At 39.6% G+C, this 21,763-nt stretch overlaps 1 protein-coding gene across 1 annotated transcript in view; it reads right to left on the reverse strand.

Annotated features, from left to right (window-relative positions):
* nploc4 (NPL4 homolog, ubiquitin recognition factor) overlaps positions 1-21,763 on the reverse strand; it is a 47,632-nt gene that overhangs the window by 5,634 nt on the left and 20,235 nt on the right. Inside the window, exons 7-14 of the mRNA XM_078401280.1 lie at positions 18,748-18,871; positions 17,001-17,180; positions 12,647-12,733; positions 8,985-9,056; positions 6,331-6,457; positions 5,709-5,869; positions 3,140-3,211; positions 81-176 (exon numbers count right to left, since the gene is read on the reverse strand). Of these exons, the coding sequence (XP_078257406.1) occupies positions 81-176; positions 3,140-3,211; positions 5,709-5,869; positions 6,331-6,457; positions 8,985-9,056; positions 12,647-12,733; positions 17,001-17,180; positions 18,748-18,871 (919 nt within the window). The remainder of the gene's footprint in view (positions 1-80; positions 177-3,139; positions 3,212-5,708; positions 5,870-6,330; positions 6,458-8,984; positions 9,057-12,646; positions 12,734-17,000; positions 17,181-18,747; positions 18,872-21,763) is intronic.

Here is a 21,763-nt window from a genome sequence, read left to right on the forward strand (position 1 = left end):
ACATTTAGTGCAAAGCAATAAAAAGAATCAGAGCAACAGTTACTGAAACATTCATTAAAAAAATTGGAGGGAACATTTACCTGCGTCTCTCCAACAACGTCCCTGTTCACAACAGGGAACGGTTGTGGAGATGAAGCAAAAGTGTAAACAGGATCCTTTGGAAAAGTTGTGGGAATCTATGTTCAAAGGAATGGTTATATAATCAGTTAAAAAGGTTTATAAAAGTAAAAAATTCTGGAAAACAAACGGTATTCAAATCATCTGTTAAGAGGAAAGACATTAATATCTGAAATTATGTCCATTAGTCAGAATATTTTTTTATCAGTTCCTACAATTGTTCATTCTATTATTTTTCCTTTCTGAAGCTGAATTATGAATTATGAATTATATTTTAACATCAGAGTGCAGCACTTAGTTATCTTTTTTCCTTTGAGAACACTTTCACTTATCAATCATTTTATGTGAACCTTTAAGTGGTTTGGATAAACTATACTTTCTATAAAACATTACAAATGGCGTGAATATAATGTTCATGACATAGAAAAATCTCCCAAGATACGTCAGAATAATTAGACAACGGAAATATTAAAAAGCGACCAAAAGGTTTGACCAAATGTTAGTTTTGAGAATAATTGGAAACATGTTAACAGAAGTGGTTTAGAGAGGAATTCTAGAGTTGTAGAGCAGTTCAGCTGAAGACATGAGAGCTAATTATGGATGAAATGGAAGGCTATAGTTATTAAAGCAATCATTAGCAGTGACGGAGATTTTTGAAATACAAAATCATTACAGTACCAAAGGGGGGAGGAAAACATTAGAAAACATGAGACAGTTCCTCCAGACTGGTTGAGTCAGGCAAAGCTTAGTGGTGGGATTATTGGGTCTTTTGGCAGATTTGGGGTCAGCAGTTAAATTCTTAGTTGTATAAAACAGCTGAATGCAAAGTATGACATAAAAACAGATACTCGGTAAGTCAAACAGCATGTGTAGAGAAGGAAGGAGTTGACTTTTCAGATCCATAACTTTTTAATCAAAACTGTAAAATTTGACAAACTGGGATGGAAGCCAAAGAGCCAGTTGTTCCAATAATTAAATGGAGGAAATTGCACAACTGGATATCAAACAAGCAGTGTTACAACAAAACAATGGAGGGGTTAGGAGAGCAATAGATTTAGTTGCTGGAGGATAACACCAGAAGAGATGACTACATTCTAAGCCATAACATTTCCCCTTTAAAGACACTTTTTAAATTTCCCTCTGAGGTCAAGCATTTCTTCACCTGTCCCTTTGGAGTCACTTTCATTTGATAATGTTCTTGAATAGAATCTAGCAATGGTCAAGTTATCATTTTCAGTGATTTGGATGGAGGAACACAGTTTTGTAAATCAATGTCTGCACTATTGGGAAGCAAGGATGGCGAGATTCAGCACCCTAAAAAAATGCACAAAATGGCAATGGCATTTTCTGCTACACTACAAACTAACCTAGAAGAAAAACAATTGATGTAATTACTATAATTTAATTTATATCATTAAACACAATTAATGTCCAGTTTTAAAACCAAATGTACTTAAAAACGTGCCAAAGTTTTTAAACATGATGCAGGAAATAGAACTATAACATCTATTGGGACAACTGTTGGTTATACAAAATAGCACTTTCTACACCTGAATGGTAGTTTTATAACCTAAACATTTCAATGTACTGACAGATACTGGGCTGCCTCACGTTTAATTCAGATTTCTAGGTAGTTCCTTGCAATGGTTACTGTTTTAATAACTCTGCTGTCATACCATAATCCTTTTCTTCTGTAACTTCAAGAGAAAGCACATCGACAGAAAACAATCCATATTTACGGCAAATAAATGTGATAAATGAGTAACGCAGGGAAGAGAAGCCTTTAAGAAGAGCAATGGAAAGGTTACTACTTTGTAATGCAGCACCCAATATGTTAAATGAGAAATAATAATTTTCATTGAACAACAATAATTACCCAAACTGTGGCAAACTTTCTAAGGTTCATCTGCTATGATATTAAATTTGCTTAACAAACATTATTTGTTAGGTACCAAGCTCAAAAGGTTCTTAGGATGTAGAGTTAAACACCAGACTAATTTTTCAATAGATAATGGCTGAATAACTGGAGTTGATAAACAGAATAGAAACAAGTGCTAAATCTAAGATGACAATCCCTAGCTCTACCTCACTAAGATGTCACTTGAGCCTTCCACTATCTATTTACTTGCCCTTCCTCCAGTGTTAAATGCACAGAAACCTCCTTCAAATAAATACTGGGAAGTTCAAAGCTACTGTCTATGGACCCTGCCCTAAGCTCTGTTCCCACCCAATGACTTTGCCTTGATGTTCAATGGTATTATCATCACTAAGTCCTCACTTTCTGGAGGTTCACCACTAACCGGAACTTCTGCTGGACCAGCCAAATATCCCCCCTCCCCCCATAAAGCAATGTGCTTTCCAACAGTCCACCTTCAGAACACATCTAATCTGGCACCACATGGAACTGAAAGCACTGTCGTCCTAGTCTTAGGACTCAGTAACACGCTAACTTAATCTACCTTGTCACTAGGAATGCCAGAGTTTATCTGCACTCTGAAACGCATGCCTGTTATATTTAGTATTCTTTGAAAGAAAAACATACACCCATTTTTCAAATGGGTTGACAAGAGCATTGCAAAAGAAAAATGTATCAGTTCGAATTAAAATAAATTTACAGTCTTTTTTAATAATTGCGTGAACATAATTTCACTTGTGTAAAAAGATTTAGATAGATTACTTCCATGTATTTGGCCTGATTCCAGTTTGTATTGCAGCTACTGACATAAATGAGGGGAAGAGGAGTGGGATGATGGACAACATCTACACATCTCATGCCAATTTAACCAGCCAGAACTGTTAAAAAAAATCATGTCTTTAATAGAATTAGATATCTTTTTGGGACATGACTCGTATATATAGGCACATCAGCTTTTAACTACTTTATGCAGTTGCAGTAGTGTAGACTGTAGAGGCGAAATGAGCATTAGTAAACTTAAGCCATCTCTCTACATTTCTTGCAGTATCCCAGATGTAACGCACCAAGCAAATTCAGCGTTAGAAATGTACCTTAGCTCGCACTTACATCTATGATGAGGTACTCAACTGGCAATGGCCGTGCCAACTGTGTAATTTCATTGCCAAACTTGTCTATGTCCTGTGAGAAAAAAAAATAATTCACTCCATCAATTAATTTATTACAACATGCCACAAGTTATCATTTATGTATACATTTACATGGACATATTGTTCAAACAATTAAAATCAATGCAAAGTTATCTGCAAATTCAATCATGTATTAATCTGACACGGTTTGCAGCAGCTTTGAGCAGGGCAGTGGTAAAATGATTAGATATGTGGCAGATTAAATTTAATGCAAAGTATGCAGTGAGATACTGGAAGGAATGACAAAGAAGCTTTTAAGTTTACACATGAAGGAAATCAATGATTTCAGACTTACAAACCAATGATCAGAGTAGGAAAGTCAATAAAACTTTAAAGGAAAACAAATATCTGGCTTCATCAAAAAGAAGCAAAGTGTATAAGCAGAAGATAATGCTAAACATTTTTTTAAATTACTGATTAGGTCACAGCTCAAGTCTTACATAGAATTTTGTGAACAGGTTGTGAACACATCATAGTGAATATCACCAGAATTTGAAGCTAAGCCACGCAAGGTGATAATGGGACCAATAATGCTTGGACAGGGAAATATGCTTTGAAACATTCCTTAAAACCAAAATAATTGGCAGAAGCAAACAAAAGGAACTGCAGATGCTGGAATTTTGAGAAAAACTCAAAAGTGCTGGAGGAACTCAGCAAGTCAGGCAGCATCTGTGGAGGGAATGGATCGGCAATGTTTCGGATCGGGACCTTCTTCACTAGGCAAACACAGCTGTTTCAGGAAGAAATTCTAGAGTTGCAGGCTTGGCCACAGGAATCATGGCTACAATGGTAAAGATTAAATCTGGAGTGCTCAAGTGACCAGAAATGGGAGAATGTAGATATCTTGTGGGATTAAAGGGCGATAATTTGTAAAAAATGGAAGGTTAAAGCATTGGAAATGAGGAGAATTTGAAAAATGAGGTAATGTTAACTCCAAGTAACTATAGGTCAGCAAGCACGAGGTGATTGGGAACATTACATTAGTTGGGCATGAGCAGCATTTTTGGATGATCTCAAGATTACCGAAGTAACCCAGGGGAGGTCTGAAACAAAGCAGAATAGGTAGGATTCTATGCCACAAAGTTGCAGAGGTTGAATGATGTAACATTGGCAGACACAAACTATTTTCGTGATAGCACAGGTATGTGATGGGAAAGCTTAGACTGGGATGAAATCTGACATCCCCCGGTTGCCAAACACTTTAATTCCCCTTCCCATTCCCACAGTGACCTTTCTGTCCTAGGCCTCCTCCATTGTCAGAGTGAGGCTAAACACAAATTGGAGGAACAGCATCTCATATTTCGCTAGGGCAGCTTACAACCCAATGGTATGACTATTGATTTCTCTAACTTCAAGTAACCCCTGCATTCCCTCTCTCTCCATCCCTCCCCCCAAAGTCGCACCAGCCTCTTGTTCGCACCTAGCAAACAGCTAACAATGGCCTGTTTCCTTTATCATCGTTACTCTTTTGCATATCATTCATTCATTTGTTCTGTATCTCTCGGCATCACCATCTATACCTCCTGTTTCCATTTCCCCTGACTCTAGTTTGAAGATGGGTCTCGACCCGAAACATCACCCATTCCTTCTCTCCAAAGATGCTGTCTGTCCCACTGAGTTACTCCAGTCTATCTTCGTTTTAAACCAGCATCTGCAGTTCCTTCCTACACATTACTGTTAACAGTGCAACTATAGATAGCCGGTAGAGAGAAAGCAATGGATTCAAATATACCAGTAGTTATCAAAAAGGAATTAGATAGGTTCTTGGAGACACAAGAGACTGCAGATGCTGGAATCTTAAGCAAAATAAAGTGCTGGAGGAACACAGTGGGCAAGAACATCTGTGAAGTGAATAGACAAGACGATATGTCAGGTGGCTAGTCTGAAGAAGAATCCTAACTAGAAACATCATCTTTCCATTCCCACCGCCAATGCTGTCTGATCACAGATTCCTCAAACGCTTTGTTTTTTTTGGATTGTTGGATGTTGGTCTCCTTCAAATGAATTCTCTCTTCCATAAAACAGATTTCTATCCGTTGGCCTAGAAAGCATTGGAATAAATAGTCTAGAGATAATAAAACCAAGGCTAAGGGTTTCAGCAGGAGCTGGATCAACAAAGGTGGAAAAAGGCAAAACTATAGAGGTACAAATAGGCTTGACGGAGAGGATAAGTGATTGGTAGTTTATTGTCAAACAGAAAGCCTCAAATTTAAAAAATCAAGGATATTTTGGGTATAAAGGCCCTTCTCATAGCCAGACAAATGTTCCTCACATTCCCCGAAACAGAACAATAAAATTCTTACTTGCAAAACATATATGTAACATAGTAAAAACTATAGTAAACAAAAAAAACTATATATATATATATACAAATAAGGGGTAAATACAATAACTATGTCTGTTTAGTTTTATATCAGAAAAACAACAATAGCTAGTGTATTTACCCTGTATTTTATAATGCACAACAGCACCAAGAGTTGGTTAGGTACCTTATAGAAAACATCAGGAACATACTGTTCACTGGAAGACTCCTTTACGTATCCCAGTTCTGGTGCATCTCTACATGGCAGAAAGCAGTCATCACCCACTAAGGCCATACACTGATTGGAGACCTGGTAACCTTCAAAATGAACCTGATTATCTGGGCCACCTAAAGAAATGAAGAACGCCAATTTGAAAAGTGTAAGACAGTTGTTGAGCAAAGGAGTGAAGAAATTATTGTGGAAAGTCAGAGATATTTGATTTGTTTGAAGATGTGCTCCCTTCTTCAAGTTCCACAGCTAACCCAAAACTATCAACTTTGCATAAACAAATATATGATAACATGAGGTGCCATTTTTACTTTTTTTTTCTCCATCAGGACATATTCAGTCACTTCAGACACAAAACTTTTGTATAACAACTGGTATGTTTCCACTGAACAGCGTAAAAATTGCAGTTGGTTCATTATAGATACAGAAAAACAGCTTTATTAGGAATTTAATGGGCATTGTTTGCTGTGGCAAATTGAGTTTGCGTAAATAGCCCACTAAGTGGCGCAGACTCAATTTCTTATTTTGTAACACTTTTCACTGTGATAGTGATATGACCGTGGTCAGAATCAACACATACCTGTTGCCAAGACGGTAACAAACTTGGATCCAAAATGACCATCAGGAGATAGTCGGCAAACATTGGGGTGTTTGTTCTGGAAATCTCCTGCTGTGATGCACTCCTCCGCACTTAGAAAATGTGCATCCTGACAGAATAATAAAAGAAAACAGGAATGACTAATTACAGACCACACACACATACTGGTCAGGCAGCTTTAAAGAAAAACAGCCAATGTTTCAGGTCTGGGATCCTACAACAGGACTAGAAAAGAGATATACAATTTAGTTATCAGTAGGACGGAAGGTGGGAGAGAGATGTGAAGAACCCAGGGAATATCTGCAATAAGGCATGCCAAAATGACAATCCTGACATTTACCAGAATATTCAGCTTAGTCATAGAGTAAGCGTTATATAGCAGCATGGAAACAGACTCCTCGGGCCAACTTGTCCATGCTGACCAAGATGCCCCATCTAAATTAGACCCACATGCCCATGTTTGGCCATATCCCTCTAAACATTTCCTATCAATGTACCTATAGAAATGTATTTTAGATGATGTTGCAGTACCTGCTTCAACTACCTCTTCTGGCAGCTTGTTTCATTTCCTTACCAGAGTGAAAAAGTTGCTGTTTAGGTACCTATTACATCTTGCCCCTCTGGCCTACACCTTTGTCCTCTGGTTCTGAAGAAAGGTCCCGATCCAAAAAGTCACCTTCCACGATCTCCAGAGATACTACCTGACCCACCAAGTTACTTGTGCTTGGTGTCTTTTTTTGTTTACCAGCATCTGCAGTTCCTCATGGCTCATTCTTGATCTCCTGCCCTGGGTGAAAGACTCTGCACATTCATCCTGCCTATTCCCTTAATTATTTTATACACCTCTGTAAGATCACCCCTCAGCCTCCTGTGGTCCAAGGAATAAAGTCTTAGCCTGCCCAGCATTTCCCTGTACCGCAGGCCCTCGAGTCCTGGCAACATCCTCATAAATCATCTCTGAACTTTTTCCAGCTTAATAACATTCTTGGTCTATGTAATGTGTTGTTAATGGCAAGGATGTGAGACCTCCCCAGCAGGCCAGAATTATACAAGGACAAGAAAAAGTAAGTTAACGTTAACACAATCCCCATCACAGACATTTCCTTTGTTCTACACATTACATCCGGCATCTTCCCACCTACTGAGAACCACCTCACATCTCTCTTTCCCAGTTCTGACAAAGGGACACGAACCTGAAATGTTGATTGCTTCTCTATATTTATGTTTTGCTGATATGTTTTTACAGCTTTTTCTGCTTTTATATTCAATTTCTGCAGTTTTAAAATTTGCTTTTCAGTAATAGAAAATTGTTGGAATATATTAGGAAGGAATTGGTAACATCGCACTTTGAAAGTAACAATGATATTGGAAGGAGCCAAAATGAAAGGAAAAAATTGTTTGACAAGTCTGTTACTCATATAATGGGACAGGCAAACCATGTGGTGCATCTAGAATGCTGGAAGATGCCATGCTGGGAGATTGTTACCGTATTGGGGGTGGAACAACATAAATAGCATGTGCTGCAAGGAAGAAAGATGTGCAACTGGGTTGTGGATGGGATGAAGATGCATATTTCCTTTTTTCGACTACATGGATGTTATCACAAACATGAAACTAAGATTTTGGAAAAGCAACAAATGTCAATATTATACTTGGTGATGAAAGCACCTAAAGATTATCAATATATTGTGTGCAATTAAAACACTTTTCCTTGTTCCTTTTCGATATCTGTGAACTGCACATCCGCACACAATTTCATTATTTAAATAGATTGCTGGGAACAATCAAAATAAAAAGCTCAGAATCTGTAAAGCTTTGTGTTGAAACCTATTTCAGCCCTTCATCCAACAACAGTTTATAGATACATTTGTTTTATTAATAACCCAATGAAGCAATTAAATTTAGAAAATTAAAACAGAATCTACTTTGGACTACTGTACTGGTTTTAAGGACTGATAGAGGAAAGATTTTGAATGAATCAATGTCGTTTAAAAACATTTTTTACTGGCCTACACATTTGGAGAACAAAGACAGGTCTGGTATAAAAAGAAACTATAAAATACTGCTGCAGCAATGTAAGGACTGTTTTTATATATTAAAAGAATGCAAAATTCTTTGAGCAAGAAGAAATAATTCACTGTTTTATGTCATTCTGACCTTCACATTTGCTTTACATTTCGTTTTCAATGCTACTGAGAAATTATTTTGGTTTTGTACTTCAAAATCAGGAAGCACCAAAAGTAAGGATGTATGAAGAACAGGGAGGCATATATTTAAAAGACACTTTACATGCCAAACAGAGAAATGGTGCTTGCAATTATAGTTTAAGTGACAGCATTTTTAAATTACGGAAAAGAAAACAAAGAAAGAATAATACAAAATAATCTGGGATTAGAAATGATATGCCAACAATATGTACCTTTAACCCAAAGAAAACCCAAAATCCCAGTACCAGAAGGAAAAATGAAACAAAACATTAAAGTACGAAAATGAAACAAATGCTCAACATTTCCTAAAGACAAGAAACATTATTTTAAACTGTGAAGCACCCCATCACGCTGCGGAACATTATGGTTCTAAATACGAATGTTTTCACAACCCCAAAGATCCTTTTCAGAAAGTATAAAGTAGCTTACTTTATTCCTGATGAATTTGACTGTGCCTTTCCTTGTGTCCTCAGATAGAAGGTCTGTGAATATCCAACCAACCTAAAACAAAATGGTGCAGAACGTCAAAAGTACCTAAATCATTAGTGCCGTGTTTTGTTGTTTCCTTGACAATGCTTTTGGTTGAAGCCCAGTAAAGACTTATTTGAATTGCTTAGCTTTCTCTCCAATCCCCTTTGGTGTTCAGTCAACAGATGTTCATGAAAACATAGGAAAGCTATTAGTGCCAGCTTTTATTTATTCATCTCCAATTCCCAAGATCAGCGCTAAAAGCCTAACTGCTCAATCTTACAACAAATATTACTTTTGCCTATTCCTTGAAGATGACCTTTCGGCCAAAACTTCTAAAAATGTCAGAAACTGGTATTTTTTTGTTACATTTGATTGATGGTTAGAAATACTGGAACCTGCCAATGAGAGAGTATTTGATAATGCGTCGACACACTATGGAGTAATCATACAGAAATATAGAAAGTACTAGACCAAGTTGGGCCCATTCCTCGTAGAGGAGGGACAGGGAAGGGGCCCTGAACCCAAAGCTCTCCTGTATTGGAGCACCCTCAACCCCACCCTCCTCCCCCCACTGACCAACTCCATCCCCCTGACCCACCTCCACTTGCCCCTCCCCTGCCCCCACCCCCGCTTGCCCCTCCCCTACTCCCCCAGCCCTGCCTCCATCCCCATTTCCCCCGACCCACCACTATTCCCCCCATCCCCCTCCCCTCACCTCCCTCCCCTCCCCCTACCCCCTCTCCCTCCTCCCCCTACCCCCACTCTCCCTCCTCCCCACCCCACTCTTCCCTTCTCCCCACCCCCACTGCCCTCCTCCCCAGCCCACACTCCCCCCACTCTCTCCTCCCCCCACTCTCTCCTCCCCCCACCCCCACTCTCTCCTCCCCCACCCCCACTCTCTCCTACCCCACCCCCTACCCCCATTTTCCCCTCTTCCCCACCCACCTCTGCCCCGCACTGGCCCCCTTCCCCCCGACCCCCATACGCTGAAGACCTTCAAGAAATGGGTTAGAAAGGAACATTTTAAACTTTAAAATCTCTCTAGCTTTAAAAATATAGCTTCAATTTGAATGAGAGTTGTTAGACATTATGCCCATGATAATGGTGAGTAACGTGGTGCAAAAAATGTGGCACTATGGTGTACCGTTTTGGCTGTGCAAACCATAAAAGCTATGCTGCGCACAAACACACATACACACGGACAGAGAGTCTTAGTAATATACTAGCCAAGTGGGCCCATTCCCCCACCCACCCCCCTTCTTTCCTCCCCCAGCTGCACTCTTACTCTCCCCCACCCCCCCTTTCCCCAGCACCCCCCTTTCCCGCATTCACTCTTCCCCCCACCACCAACCCACTCTGCCTCCCACCCCCACTCTCTCCTCCTCCCACCCTCCCCCCTCCACTCTCTCCTCCTCCCACCCTCCCCGTTCCGCCCCCACTCTTACTCCCCCACCCCTACTTCCCCACCAGCCCCCCTCTGTCGTCCCTGAGCCGCCGCCTCCCCCACTCTCTCCTCCCCCCCAGCCTGACCCCCCTCCTACCCCTATCCTCCCCTCCACCCACTCGCCCACTCCCCTCCGTGGACCCGTTGGCGGCGAAAGGCACTTACGGAGCGTGCAGGGAGGAGGAGGGGGCTGCGGTGCGGCCGTTACTGTGGCGTGGCCGAGCCCGGACTACTGGAGAGGATAGGGCGGCAGCGCGCTGAGCCCGGGCGATAGCGGGGAGAGCATCTCCTTCCTGCTTGGAGTGTCCCCCCGGGTGTGGGAGATTGGAGAGAGTGTGGGGAGAGAGAGAAGCGAGGGGAGAGAGGAGAGGGGAGCCCCTGATTGCGGGCGGGCGGGGGCGGGAGGCTCCGCTAACGGCGTCCATCTTGTTGGTGCGAGTGAAGAGAGAGTCCGTGCGTGGCGTCTAGTGACATCATACGCACAGACGCACAGCAGCGATTGGGAAAATGTCTAGAAAGGAGATTTTTGAACTTTAAAACGTCTGTAACTTAAAAAATATATGACCAATTTAAATGAAATTGTTATCTGAACTGGCGGGGAGAGTGGTGATTAAGGAGGCGCAAAAATTGTGGCGCTACGGTTTATCGTTTTGCCGAAATCAGATAGATACGGATATATATATTATACAAGTTCTGAGTTTTAGTAGTATATAGAAGATATAGATAATATATATAGATATAGATAATGAAGGCAAAGAAAATGGTGGCAACAATTTATCCTTTTGGTCTTTGTCCACCCATCTGGCAGTCAAACCCCACTCATCTGTATCCACCTATCATTTGTCAGGTCTTGTCCCATCCACCCTCTCCTCTGGCTCTCTCCTCAACTACAATCAGTCTGAAGGGTCCCATCCCAAAATGTCGCCTGTCCATGATATCCTGAGATGCTGCATGAACTGCTGAGTTACTCCAGCACTGTGTGTCTTTTTTTTTTGTTATCCAGCATCTACAGTTCTTTGTGACTTGTTGTTTATTAAGCAGCTTCAATACCGTAAAACTTCTCAAGGTACTTAATTACAGTATTCAATCATTATTGAGTCACGTAAAAGTAGACCAGAACAGCTAAAGCTTGCCCAAAGTGAAACACAAAGGCAAGAACAGATTTGCCATATGTACCATTCGTTTGGATTGTTTACATTTTCTACTTAATTTTGCTTATTTTAATTGTTCAACCTCCTACTCAATAAGCTCATGCTGTCCACCGGATATTCTCCTTTGTCACATCCCACATAAGAGTGTCATGGAACACTCCTAAATTATCACACAATCTTATATACAGGTTAATATTTGGTGAATCGTTAAATGATTATTATTCAGAAAATGTTTCTGCTTAAATTCAGGAACAGCTGTGCCTAAACTTAGAGTATTGTCCTATTCACAAAGGCTTGGAAGTTAAATAAACTTTGTTTTGCAGTCATCCAAAGTCCGACATTATGCTGTCCAAAACAGCTGGGAAAGATTACTTCAATTTCCTGTAAAGCAGTGCTCCACATCTGCTGTGTGTTAATAAAAGTAAAACAATATAGGCTTCAAACACTGGTAAAAAGCCCTCATTTAAAAATACTTCAATGCTGAGGTGACATTTTTTCTAAAGTGCAATTGTTTTAATTGAAGATCTCAAACCCACTTGTGTAGGCAGATGCTGGTTTAAACCAAAGATAGATTTAAAAAAACCAGAGTAACTCAGCGGGTCAGACAGCATCTCTGGAGAAAAATGGGTGACGTTTCGAGTCAAGACCCTTCTTCAGAGTGAAGAAACCCACCTGGCAGTTTATTGAATGGTGCAAGAGAAGACCCTTGGTATTATCAAGACATGTTATGCTTTTTTAGGTTAATTTAGACTTGGGGATAAATACATTTAATTTAAAGTTTTCCCTTACACATTTAATGGCCAGATCCTCAAAAGTCATAGATTTGATTGCGGAATTTCTCGGTGAGGTAGCAGCACGGTGATGCTAGAGGAGCAGCAGCAGAATTCTGAGGGCAACATCCACCCACTAATTCCAACTTTCAACTGCTCACTAATGGAGACCAGATGCCATGATCCGATTTTCTCCTCGCTAATGCGATGACAGCTTCATTGGTAGCCCTGTAGCAGAGGTCAGACTTGACTCACCTTCCTCAATCCAAGTTTAGAAGCAATTTCTTCTACAACTTCAGCTTTGGGGTCCTCCAGAAGTTCTAGGCTGTTTGCTGTACCAATCTACATTAAAAAAAAGCAAACTGGACTCAGACATTAGCTTGCATGTTATTGGAAGATGGAAAAATTAAACTGAGTTGAACAGACAAAAGAAATAGTAGCTGCCTTTCTATGATTCTATCAGATATTTATTCAAACGATAAATTTTAGCTAATTTTCTACAATTTACATCAAAGAGTAAAGGAAGGCACAGTTTAAATGTCACTATCATTTGTTTTCCTTAATAAGAATGCAGGTTAGTCTAAGATTAGAGAGCCAGGATACCAAATCAACTGCAAACTAGCCCTTAGCTAGGAGGCCATTTAACAATTTAAGAGCAGTAACATCAAGGTCATCCTGCAGAGGGATGACCCAAAAATCATTGATAAACACCATTATAAAAATAGAGAAAAGTCTTTTGAATATCAATATGCAGCACCCAAGTCATGCTGTGAAGATTCTCTTTTAAATTAGAAAACAGATTTTGGGGTGTATCAGATCAGAGTCAAATGATAATGCAACATCTCGGGTTACCAGACAATCCTGGATCCAAAGGCCAAAAATTGATTACCAAAATCAATTTCATTCCTTCTGAACAGATTACATGAAGGATCCTACAGAACAGAGGAAATGTGCAGGGAAATCCATTTCCCCACTAGGCCCTGGCTTTGGAACAGGAGATAGCAATCAGTGCATTGATAAAACAAAATTAATTTCTATACAGCTCTAGTTTATGAACATTAAGACAATAAATGTTCTTGATTGTCATAGAGTTGAAATGGATCATTTAATTAATGCAAATAGATCATCTAAAACTTTTGAAAACTGCACGCTCCTTTCTGGTTAACTTGTGGCAAGGAGAATTTGTCGTTAACTTTACCACCAAGGTGTAAATTGTGCAGCTTCTACATGGAATAGCACGTTGTATCCAATCTTTCCTGTTGGCATTAGATTTTATCCCTATCCAGGAAGTACAATAGTTTACCCAGATAACCCGATAACCCAGTGGTTTTATTCCTCTTGATCTACAGACGAAGGGATTAAAAGTACCATTAGCAAATTTGCAGATGATACTAAGTTGGGGGGTAGTGTGAATTGTGAGGAAGATGCAATAAGGCTGCAGGGTGACTTGGACAGGTTGTGTGAGTGGGCGGATACATGGCAGATGCAGTTTAATGTAGATAAGTGTGAGGTTATTCACTTTGGAAGTAAGAATAGAAAGGCAGATTATTATCTGAATGGTGTCAAGTTAGGAGGAGGGGGAGTTCAATGAGATCTGGGTGTCCTAGTGCATCAGTCAATGAAAGGAAGCATGCAGGTACAGCAGGCAGTGAAGAAAGCCAATGGAATGTTGGCCTTCGTAACAAGAGGAGTTGAGTATAGGAGCAAAGAGGTCCTTCTACAGTTGTATCGGGCCCTGGTGAGACCGCACCTGGAGTACTGTGTGCAGTTTTGGTCTCCAAATTTGAGGAAGGATATTCTTGCTATGGAGGGCGTGCAGCGTAGGTTCACTAGGTTAATTCCCGGAATGGCGGGACTGTCGTATGTTGAAAGGCTGGAGCGATTGGGCTTGTATACACTGGAATTTAGAAGGATGAGGGGGGATCTTATTGAAACATATAAGATAATTAGGGGATTGGACACATTAGAGGCAGATAACATGTTCCCAATGTTGGGGGAGTCCAGAACAAGGGGCCACAGTTTAAGAATAAGGGGTAGGCCATTTAGAACGGAGATGAGGAAGAACTTTTTCAGTCAGAGGGTGGTGAAGGTGTGGAATTCTCTGCCTCAGAAGGCAGTGGAGGCCAGTTCGTTGGATGCTTTCAAGAGAGAGCTGGATAGAGCTCTTAAGGATAGCGGAGTGAGGGGGTATGGGGAGAAGGCAGGAACGGGGTACTGATTGAGAGTGATCAGCCATGATCGCATTGAATGGCGGTGCTGGCTCGAAGGGCTGAATGGCCTACTCCTGCACCTATTGTCTATTGTCTATTGTCTACAGCTAAACAGCAAGTGCAAAACAAATATCTATTTTGTTCGAAGATTATATTCAGAATAATTTGTCAATTAATTAAAAAGCAGGTTCTGATTTTCTCCCTTACGTGCTACGTTTAGCTCAGAAAAGCTTAATAACAATTTCCACAAACAGGTATCTTGTTAAAAATAACATCTCACAAAAATAATATGCATATTAAATGTTCGATTAAATAAAATGAATCAAATAAATAAGTGCACAACTAATAATGTAATTATAGTGGATAATTTTGCATAAATTAGCAGTGGATATATGGAACGAGCTGCTAGTCGAGGCAGGTGCTATCGCAACATTTGGACAGATACATGGATAAGAAAGGTTTGGAAGGATATGTTTCTGTGCTGTATGACTCCATGTGACTACGTATATTGAAAGAAACGCGTGTATGCTAAAATAGACTGAATTCCACGTGCTATGAACTTGCATGATAAAGTAATATTCAATATACTATTTACTGTGGAATACATTTACTGTTTGACATTAATGTAAAAATCTTACAAATCAGAATTCAACAATTAGAAAAGATGATATGGGGCCATCTAGTGGATTTATTGAACAATTGGAAAGAATAATATAAAAATATTTTTTATTGGTAGCAGTTGTGCCAAGAGGTAATTTGATTTTAGTTATTGTGTTACTTAAAATTCCAGGCTATAGGTCCAGAGTAGTGAACAATTAAGAATTCATAACATGCAGAGGTGTTTAACCTAGAGTAGTCTGAACCAGAGGACATAAGTTTAGGATGAGATTTTTTAGATTTTTAGATTTAGAGATACAGCGCAGAAACAGGCCCTTTGGCCCACCGGGTCCGGGCCACCCAGCGATCCCCGCACACTAACACTACCCTACACCCACTAGGGATAATTTTTACATTTGCCCAGCCAATTAACCTACATACCTGTACGTCTTTGGAGTGTGGGAGGAAACCGAAGATCTCGGAGAAAACCCACGCAGGTCACGGGGAGAACGTGCAAACTCCGTACAAATGGCGCCCGTAGTCAGGATCGAACCTGAGTCTCCGGCGCTGCATTCGCTGTAAGGCAGCAACTCTACCGCTGCGCCATCATGAGAGGAGCAAGATTTGCTAGGAACCTGAGGGGCAACTTTTTCCACACAGAGGGTGGCAGGTATATGGAACGAGCTACCAGAGGCAGGTATTATAACAACATTTAAAAGACATTTAGATAGGTACATTGTCAGGAAAAGTTTAGATCGTTATGGGTCAAACGCAGACAGATGCAACTAGCGTAGACGGGGCATCTTGGTCAGCATGGGCAAATTGGGTTGATGGGACCGTTTCCATGCTGTATGACTCCATATACAGTTGTTTTCAACAATTAATATTGTAGCACTCTACAAAACAAACGTTCAAATCTTCTCAAGCTTCCTACCATAAAAGTTCAATGGAACTAAACCCAAATTAAATAATCAGACATATTATCAGGAAATGTATGCCTGACTCTCAAACTCAGCCTATATAAAGTGGACAATAGACATTCTTATTTATTTATATTTTCCAAATTACAGGAATTTGCCATCTTTTTTTCTGCATCCTTAATGATCGTTCCATCAGAAAATAGCCTATTTTTTCCATTCCTTGTATGTATTACAACCCACAATCGGATAAATATTGTGCAAGATATGTAGTACAGGTCAGCATGCTGGCACAGCAGTAGAATTGCTGTCTTACAACGCCAGAGTGCCAGGTTCTATCCAAACTCCTATTTTCTGGTGTCCTGTGTTAACTCTGTATTGGTGCTGCCAATAAGAATTTGTTTTAAAGATCAATTTAATTTTTTTAAATCTGAATATAAATATTGTCAAGCCATCAGAAAATCCAATGATGTACACAAAGAAACGTGGGCAGCATGGTGGTGCAGCGGTAGAGTTGCTGCCCTGCAGCACCAGAGACCTGGGTTCGATCCCGACTATGGGTGCTGTGTGTATGGAGTTTGTATGTTCTCCCTGTGATCGTGTGTCTTTTCTCCGGGCATTCCGGTTTCCTCCCACACTGCAAAGACGTACATGTTTGGAGGTTAATTGGCTTCGATAAAAATTGTCAATCGTCCCTCGTGTGTAGGATAGTGCTGGTGCACGGAGATCGCTGGTAGGCACGGACTCCGTGGGCCGAAGGGCCTATTTCAACGCTGTATCTCTAAACTAAACTAAAAGTTGACACAAAAGAATAAAGAGCAGAAAGAGTTCCAGCATGTTAAATATGTCGCCTCTATTATTAAAGTGCAAAGACATATCTCTGACCTGTGGGGGTTCATAAATGGCAGCAACCTCGGCTCGAATACCTAGAGGAATGTCCGTGTGTTCAGTATAACGACCGTAAAGGAATCCAAGCCGCTGGTTCCCTGTCTGACGCCAAAAGTTGAGGTATCGGTCAGCGATGGTATGGTTCTCAAACATGATGTTATCCACATGCCTGTATTTCTGTTCAAAAAAACAAATACATTTTCTAATTGGTTATTAAGACCATCAGCGATCAAAACTGATGCTCATTTCAAAAAGTACAAATATGCTTTAGAAATTGATAATAATTTGCTTCTGTGACCTCCAATCATTTTTATTACAATTTTCCAAAAGGTAATTTTTCACAAAAAATATTTTGATTATAGAATAATTTGAATAAGATTAGCCAATAGTGATCTGAATGTGGTATCAAAAGATTGAAAAGAGCAAACTATTTTTCTTGGTTGGAAACTCATTTAAAGTGGTCATGGATCTTAAGAGCAGATTTAAGTCAGGTAGTAATGAAATGAGAAAACACATACAAACAGTGGAAAGATGAAACTCAACTCAGCAAAATTTGATCCACGATCAGTTAAAATTTGAGCAAAGATTGATGTTTTTTTTCTTTTGCACCAAAAGCATTAAAGTGCGTGGAGTTGAAAAAGGTGTTGCGTTATAATATCATGACCAAATTGAATGATTGAGCAGGCTAGGAGTTAATTGGCTTTTTCCAGTGCTTATGTTCATTCCAATTACAGCGTTTTATAGCAGATCTTCACTTGGTCTGGGCCTGTAAGTTCAGGGACCCCAAAAGTAACTGGAGATCATGGGGAGATCTGATAGAAGTATATAAAATTACAAGAGGCATAGATAGGGTCAAGTCAGAACATTTTTCCCAGGATGGCAAAATAAAATCAAATAAGATCCTGTTTAGGGACATAACTTTACATATATCACTTTAATAACCAAACTTTATTTGTCCCAATATCCCCAGACTTTGATGGACTTAGGTTCCATTCACACGTTGAAGTTGTTGCATAATTCCCTGGTGTTATTTAAAGTATTGCAGATATCAAACAAAAAGAGATAGGTTTTAATGAGCATTCTGAAGGTGACTAAAAGATAAGACAAATAGATATGGGAGGGAATTCCATAAACTAGGATATAGATAACTGAAGGCATGCCACCAAAAACAGAGGCCCAAGATAAATCAGCAATAAGAGGATTTGTTATTTTTTCTCATGAACAAATATACAGTAAAGACTAAAGAGAATCGGAATAGATTGTACTCTTGTTAATTAATTTCAAATAATCTTACAAAAGACACAAAATGCTGGAGTAACTCAGCGAGTCAGGCAGCATCCCTGAAGAAAATTTAGCGTCTTTCCTTGGTAAACCAGCATCTGCAGTTCCTTGTTTCTTTAAATAATCTTAGTTTGAAAATGTGAATTATTCAATTGTTTATCCAGTATTTTACTCTAATTGGAAACAGGCAACTTTATATGAAAAGTATTTAAACATTTCCTTTATAAACAAGCCACACACGCGTTAAACAGGATGGCAAAGTCTTGTCGTACATGGATTGAAATCAGTCTAAAGAATATTCTAAAAGTCTGGTACTTGCTCAGCATCATGCCATTTTAATTTTTACCACATCATTAATTATACACTTAACTATTCAACACACCCAAATCAACATGGTTTCTAAATGAGCTTTCAACTCTCTCCAAAATATTCAACATAATGAGATTTATCAATCCATACTTGCCTGTCTGTTAAGTGTTATGGCACTTGGTTGGCACTTTGTACAAATTCCATCGGGCCATGGGGGATGCCCTTCACAACCAGATTTGATTTTGCAACTTATATTCTCCAAAGCAACAAACTTGCCTCTGGGTAGAAGAAGAAACCAAATTAAACCTTTCAACTTTTTTTTTTTGCAAGGATGGGTAAATCCAGAAATGCAAACCCTGGTGGAACATTGAATAATACTGATTGAAGCAGAATAATTAGCAATGCAAATCATACTTAGCAATTAAATCTTTTTATTTTACATCAGTCTTCAGAGGAGAATGATGCAAATACTAAAACAGTGAGGCTCATTTCAAATTACAGAAGAACCTGTAATCCCGATCACTAATCACAACATATTTAAAAAACTCAGAGCTAAAAGGTGAACATATTGTCAAGATTGATGACTTGCACACAAGTGATGTAAAGGAAATGGCTGCAAAGATAAGTGACCCCTTGATTCAAATTTTGCAGGACTTGCAAAATACAGGAAGGGTATCAAAACAATTGGAAAACGGCCAATGTGACTCAATAGCTCAAAATGGTAGGAAGATGGAAGGCAGGGTACTACAGGCCAGTTTAACATCTAATGTTGGCAAGATGCTAGAGTCAACAATCAAAGAGGAGATAACTAATCATTTAGGAAAGCAGAATATAATGAAACCTGGTTAACATGGTTTGATGAAAGTTAAATCATGTTTGACAAATTGAATCCAATTCTTTGAGGATGTAACAGGGAGAATTTATAGAGGGGAACATATTGATCTAGTGTATTTAGATTTTCCAAAAGCTTTTGATGAGGTGCCATGTAGATTAATAACCCAGAGGTACCGGAGGAACTGCGTAGGCATACATTGTAAACTGGCATCGAAAATAGAGTTGAAATAAATTTCAGGCTGAAGAAATTCAACTAGTGGAGTAGCCCAGTAATCAGTTCTTGGCCCTTGATCATTTATTACTTTAATGACCCACAGGAGCAAAAGAAATACAAGGATTCCAAGTTTGCAGATGATAGTTCATAACTTGTAGGACCAAAATTAGGCCATTCAGCCCATTTAGTTTACTGTGCCATTCAATCATGGCTGATCTGTCTTTCCCTCTCAACCCCATTCTCCTGCCTTTGCCCCATAACCCCCTACACCCTTGCTAATCAAGAATGTAGGAAGTGAGAGATTTTGCACTGTCAAAAGGAATTAAAATTATTATTATATGAATGGAGACAGCAAATGAATGAAGTTCACAGGGATCGAGATTATCTTGTGTACGAATCACAGAACATTAGCAGTTCCAACAAGTATTTAAGGTGGCAAACAGCACTTTGGCCTTTATTGCAAAGGGTTTAGAGTTTAAGACCAGGGAGGTGTTGTTACAGTTGTTCAGAGCATTGGCGAGACCACACCGAGAATACTGCACAGAGCTGAGGTGCGATTACCAAAATAAATGGATACAGTTGTATTGGAAGCACTCCAAAAGAGATTCACAGGGATAATTTCTGGAATGAGAGTGTTATTCTATCAAGAGAGGCAAGGCAGTTTGGGTTTGTGATCATTGGAATTTAGAAGATTGAGGAGCAATTTTATTGAAACGTTTATGATCTCAAGAGTGATTAATAGGATAAACGTTGGAAGGTTTCCACGAACAAGGGTACAAGGCCACAAAATAAGAAGCCTGTTATTTAAACTAGAGGTGCAATTTTTTGTTTCTCCGAGGTTTGCGAGCCTCAGGAATTCCAAGGGTGGTGGAAGCCAGATCGTTAGATGCATTCTAGGTGGAGCTTGATAAATATTTGAAAGAAAGATACAGAATTTGAAAGTCATGGGAAACTGTAGAGGAATTGAGGCCATGATCATATTGAATGATAGGGGAGGTTTGAAAGGCGAGTGGCCTACTCCTGCTCCTATTTTCTAGTGTCCTGTGTTAACCCTATGGTGCTGCCAATAAGAAATTATTTTAAAGATTGGATATTTCTTAAATCATCTGAATATAAATCTTGTCAAGTCATCAGAAAATCCAAAGTTGTAAACAAAGAACATGGGCGGCACGGTGGCGCAGCAGTGGAGTTGCTGCCTTACAGCACTTGCAGAGTTCAATCCCAACTATGGGTGCTGTGTGTATGGAGTTTGTACATTCTCCCCATGACCGCATAGGTTTTCTCCGAGATCTTCGGTTTCCTCCGACACTCCAAAGACGTACAGGTTTGTAGGTTGATTGGCTTGGGTTTGTACATTTAGTATATGTAAAAATGTCCCCTAGTGTGTGTCCCCTAGGGTTTTGTTAATGTGCGGGGATCGCTGGTCAGTGCGGACTCGGTGGCTGAAGGGCCCGTTTCTGTGCTGTATCTCTAAAAACTAAAAAGTGCCTGGTTACTTTAATAATGCATACAAATTAATCTTTTAGGACTTGGTTGTCAAGGTGCTTTTGGAGCTAGCACATATGATGGGCAAACCATGCATTTATTTTGTTCAGTGGCGGTACTGGGAAAGTCTCGTGTTTGAGGATGCAATGAAATGAAATACAGTAAAATAAAATGTAAGTGCAAGGTGAGGGTTTAGCTGATTCACACAAAGCAGTCTGTAGTGGATTTGCTAATCAAAGGGTGCAGTAGAGACAATAACATGTCTCAAATGAAACATTTTCAAAGGAAGGAAGAAGCAAACAGTGGTAAGGGTTTGGCTAGCTGCACAGTACAATTCAAATGTAAAAATGTGTGATATTACAATTTTAGAATCTTTAAATATACATGGAAATTAGAGAATTTGTACAGTTTTTCATGTTTGCTTAAATGTTCTATGTAGACTAGAAGTAGAAGGCTACTCAGTTCCTCATACCTGCTCCATGGTATTTAATATGACCACTATCGATTTAATCATAACCCAATTTGTACAGAAAGATTTCTTTGTCAATTATTTACAAGATAGTAAGTAACAAAATCTTAACAGGTCCTTGCAAAGAAATAAATCGTAAGTTAAAGCATGGAGCCACTGAAACTCCAA

This window comes from Rhinoraja longicauda, chromosome 6 (assembly GCF_053455715.1).
Source record: "Rhinoraja longicauda isolate Sanriku21f chromosome 6, sRhiLon1.1, whole genome shotgun sequence".
Taxonomy (NCBI): domain Eukaryota; kingdom Metazoa; phylum Chordata; class Chondrichthyes; order Rajiformes; family Arhynchobatidae; genus Rhinoraja; species Rhinoraja longicauda.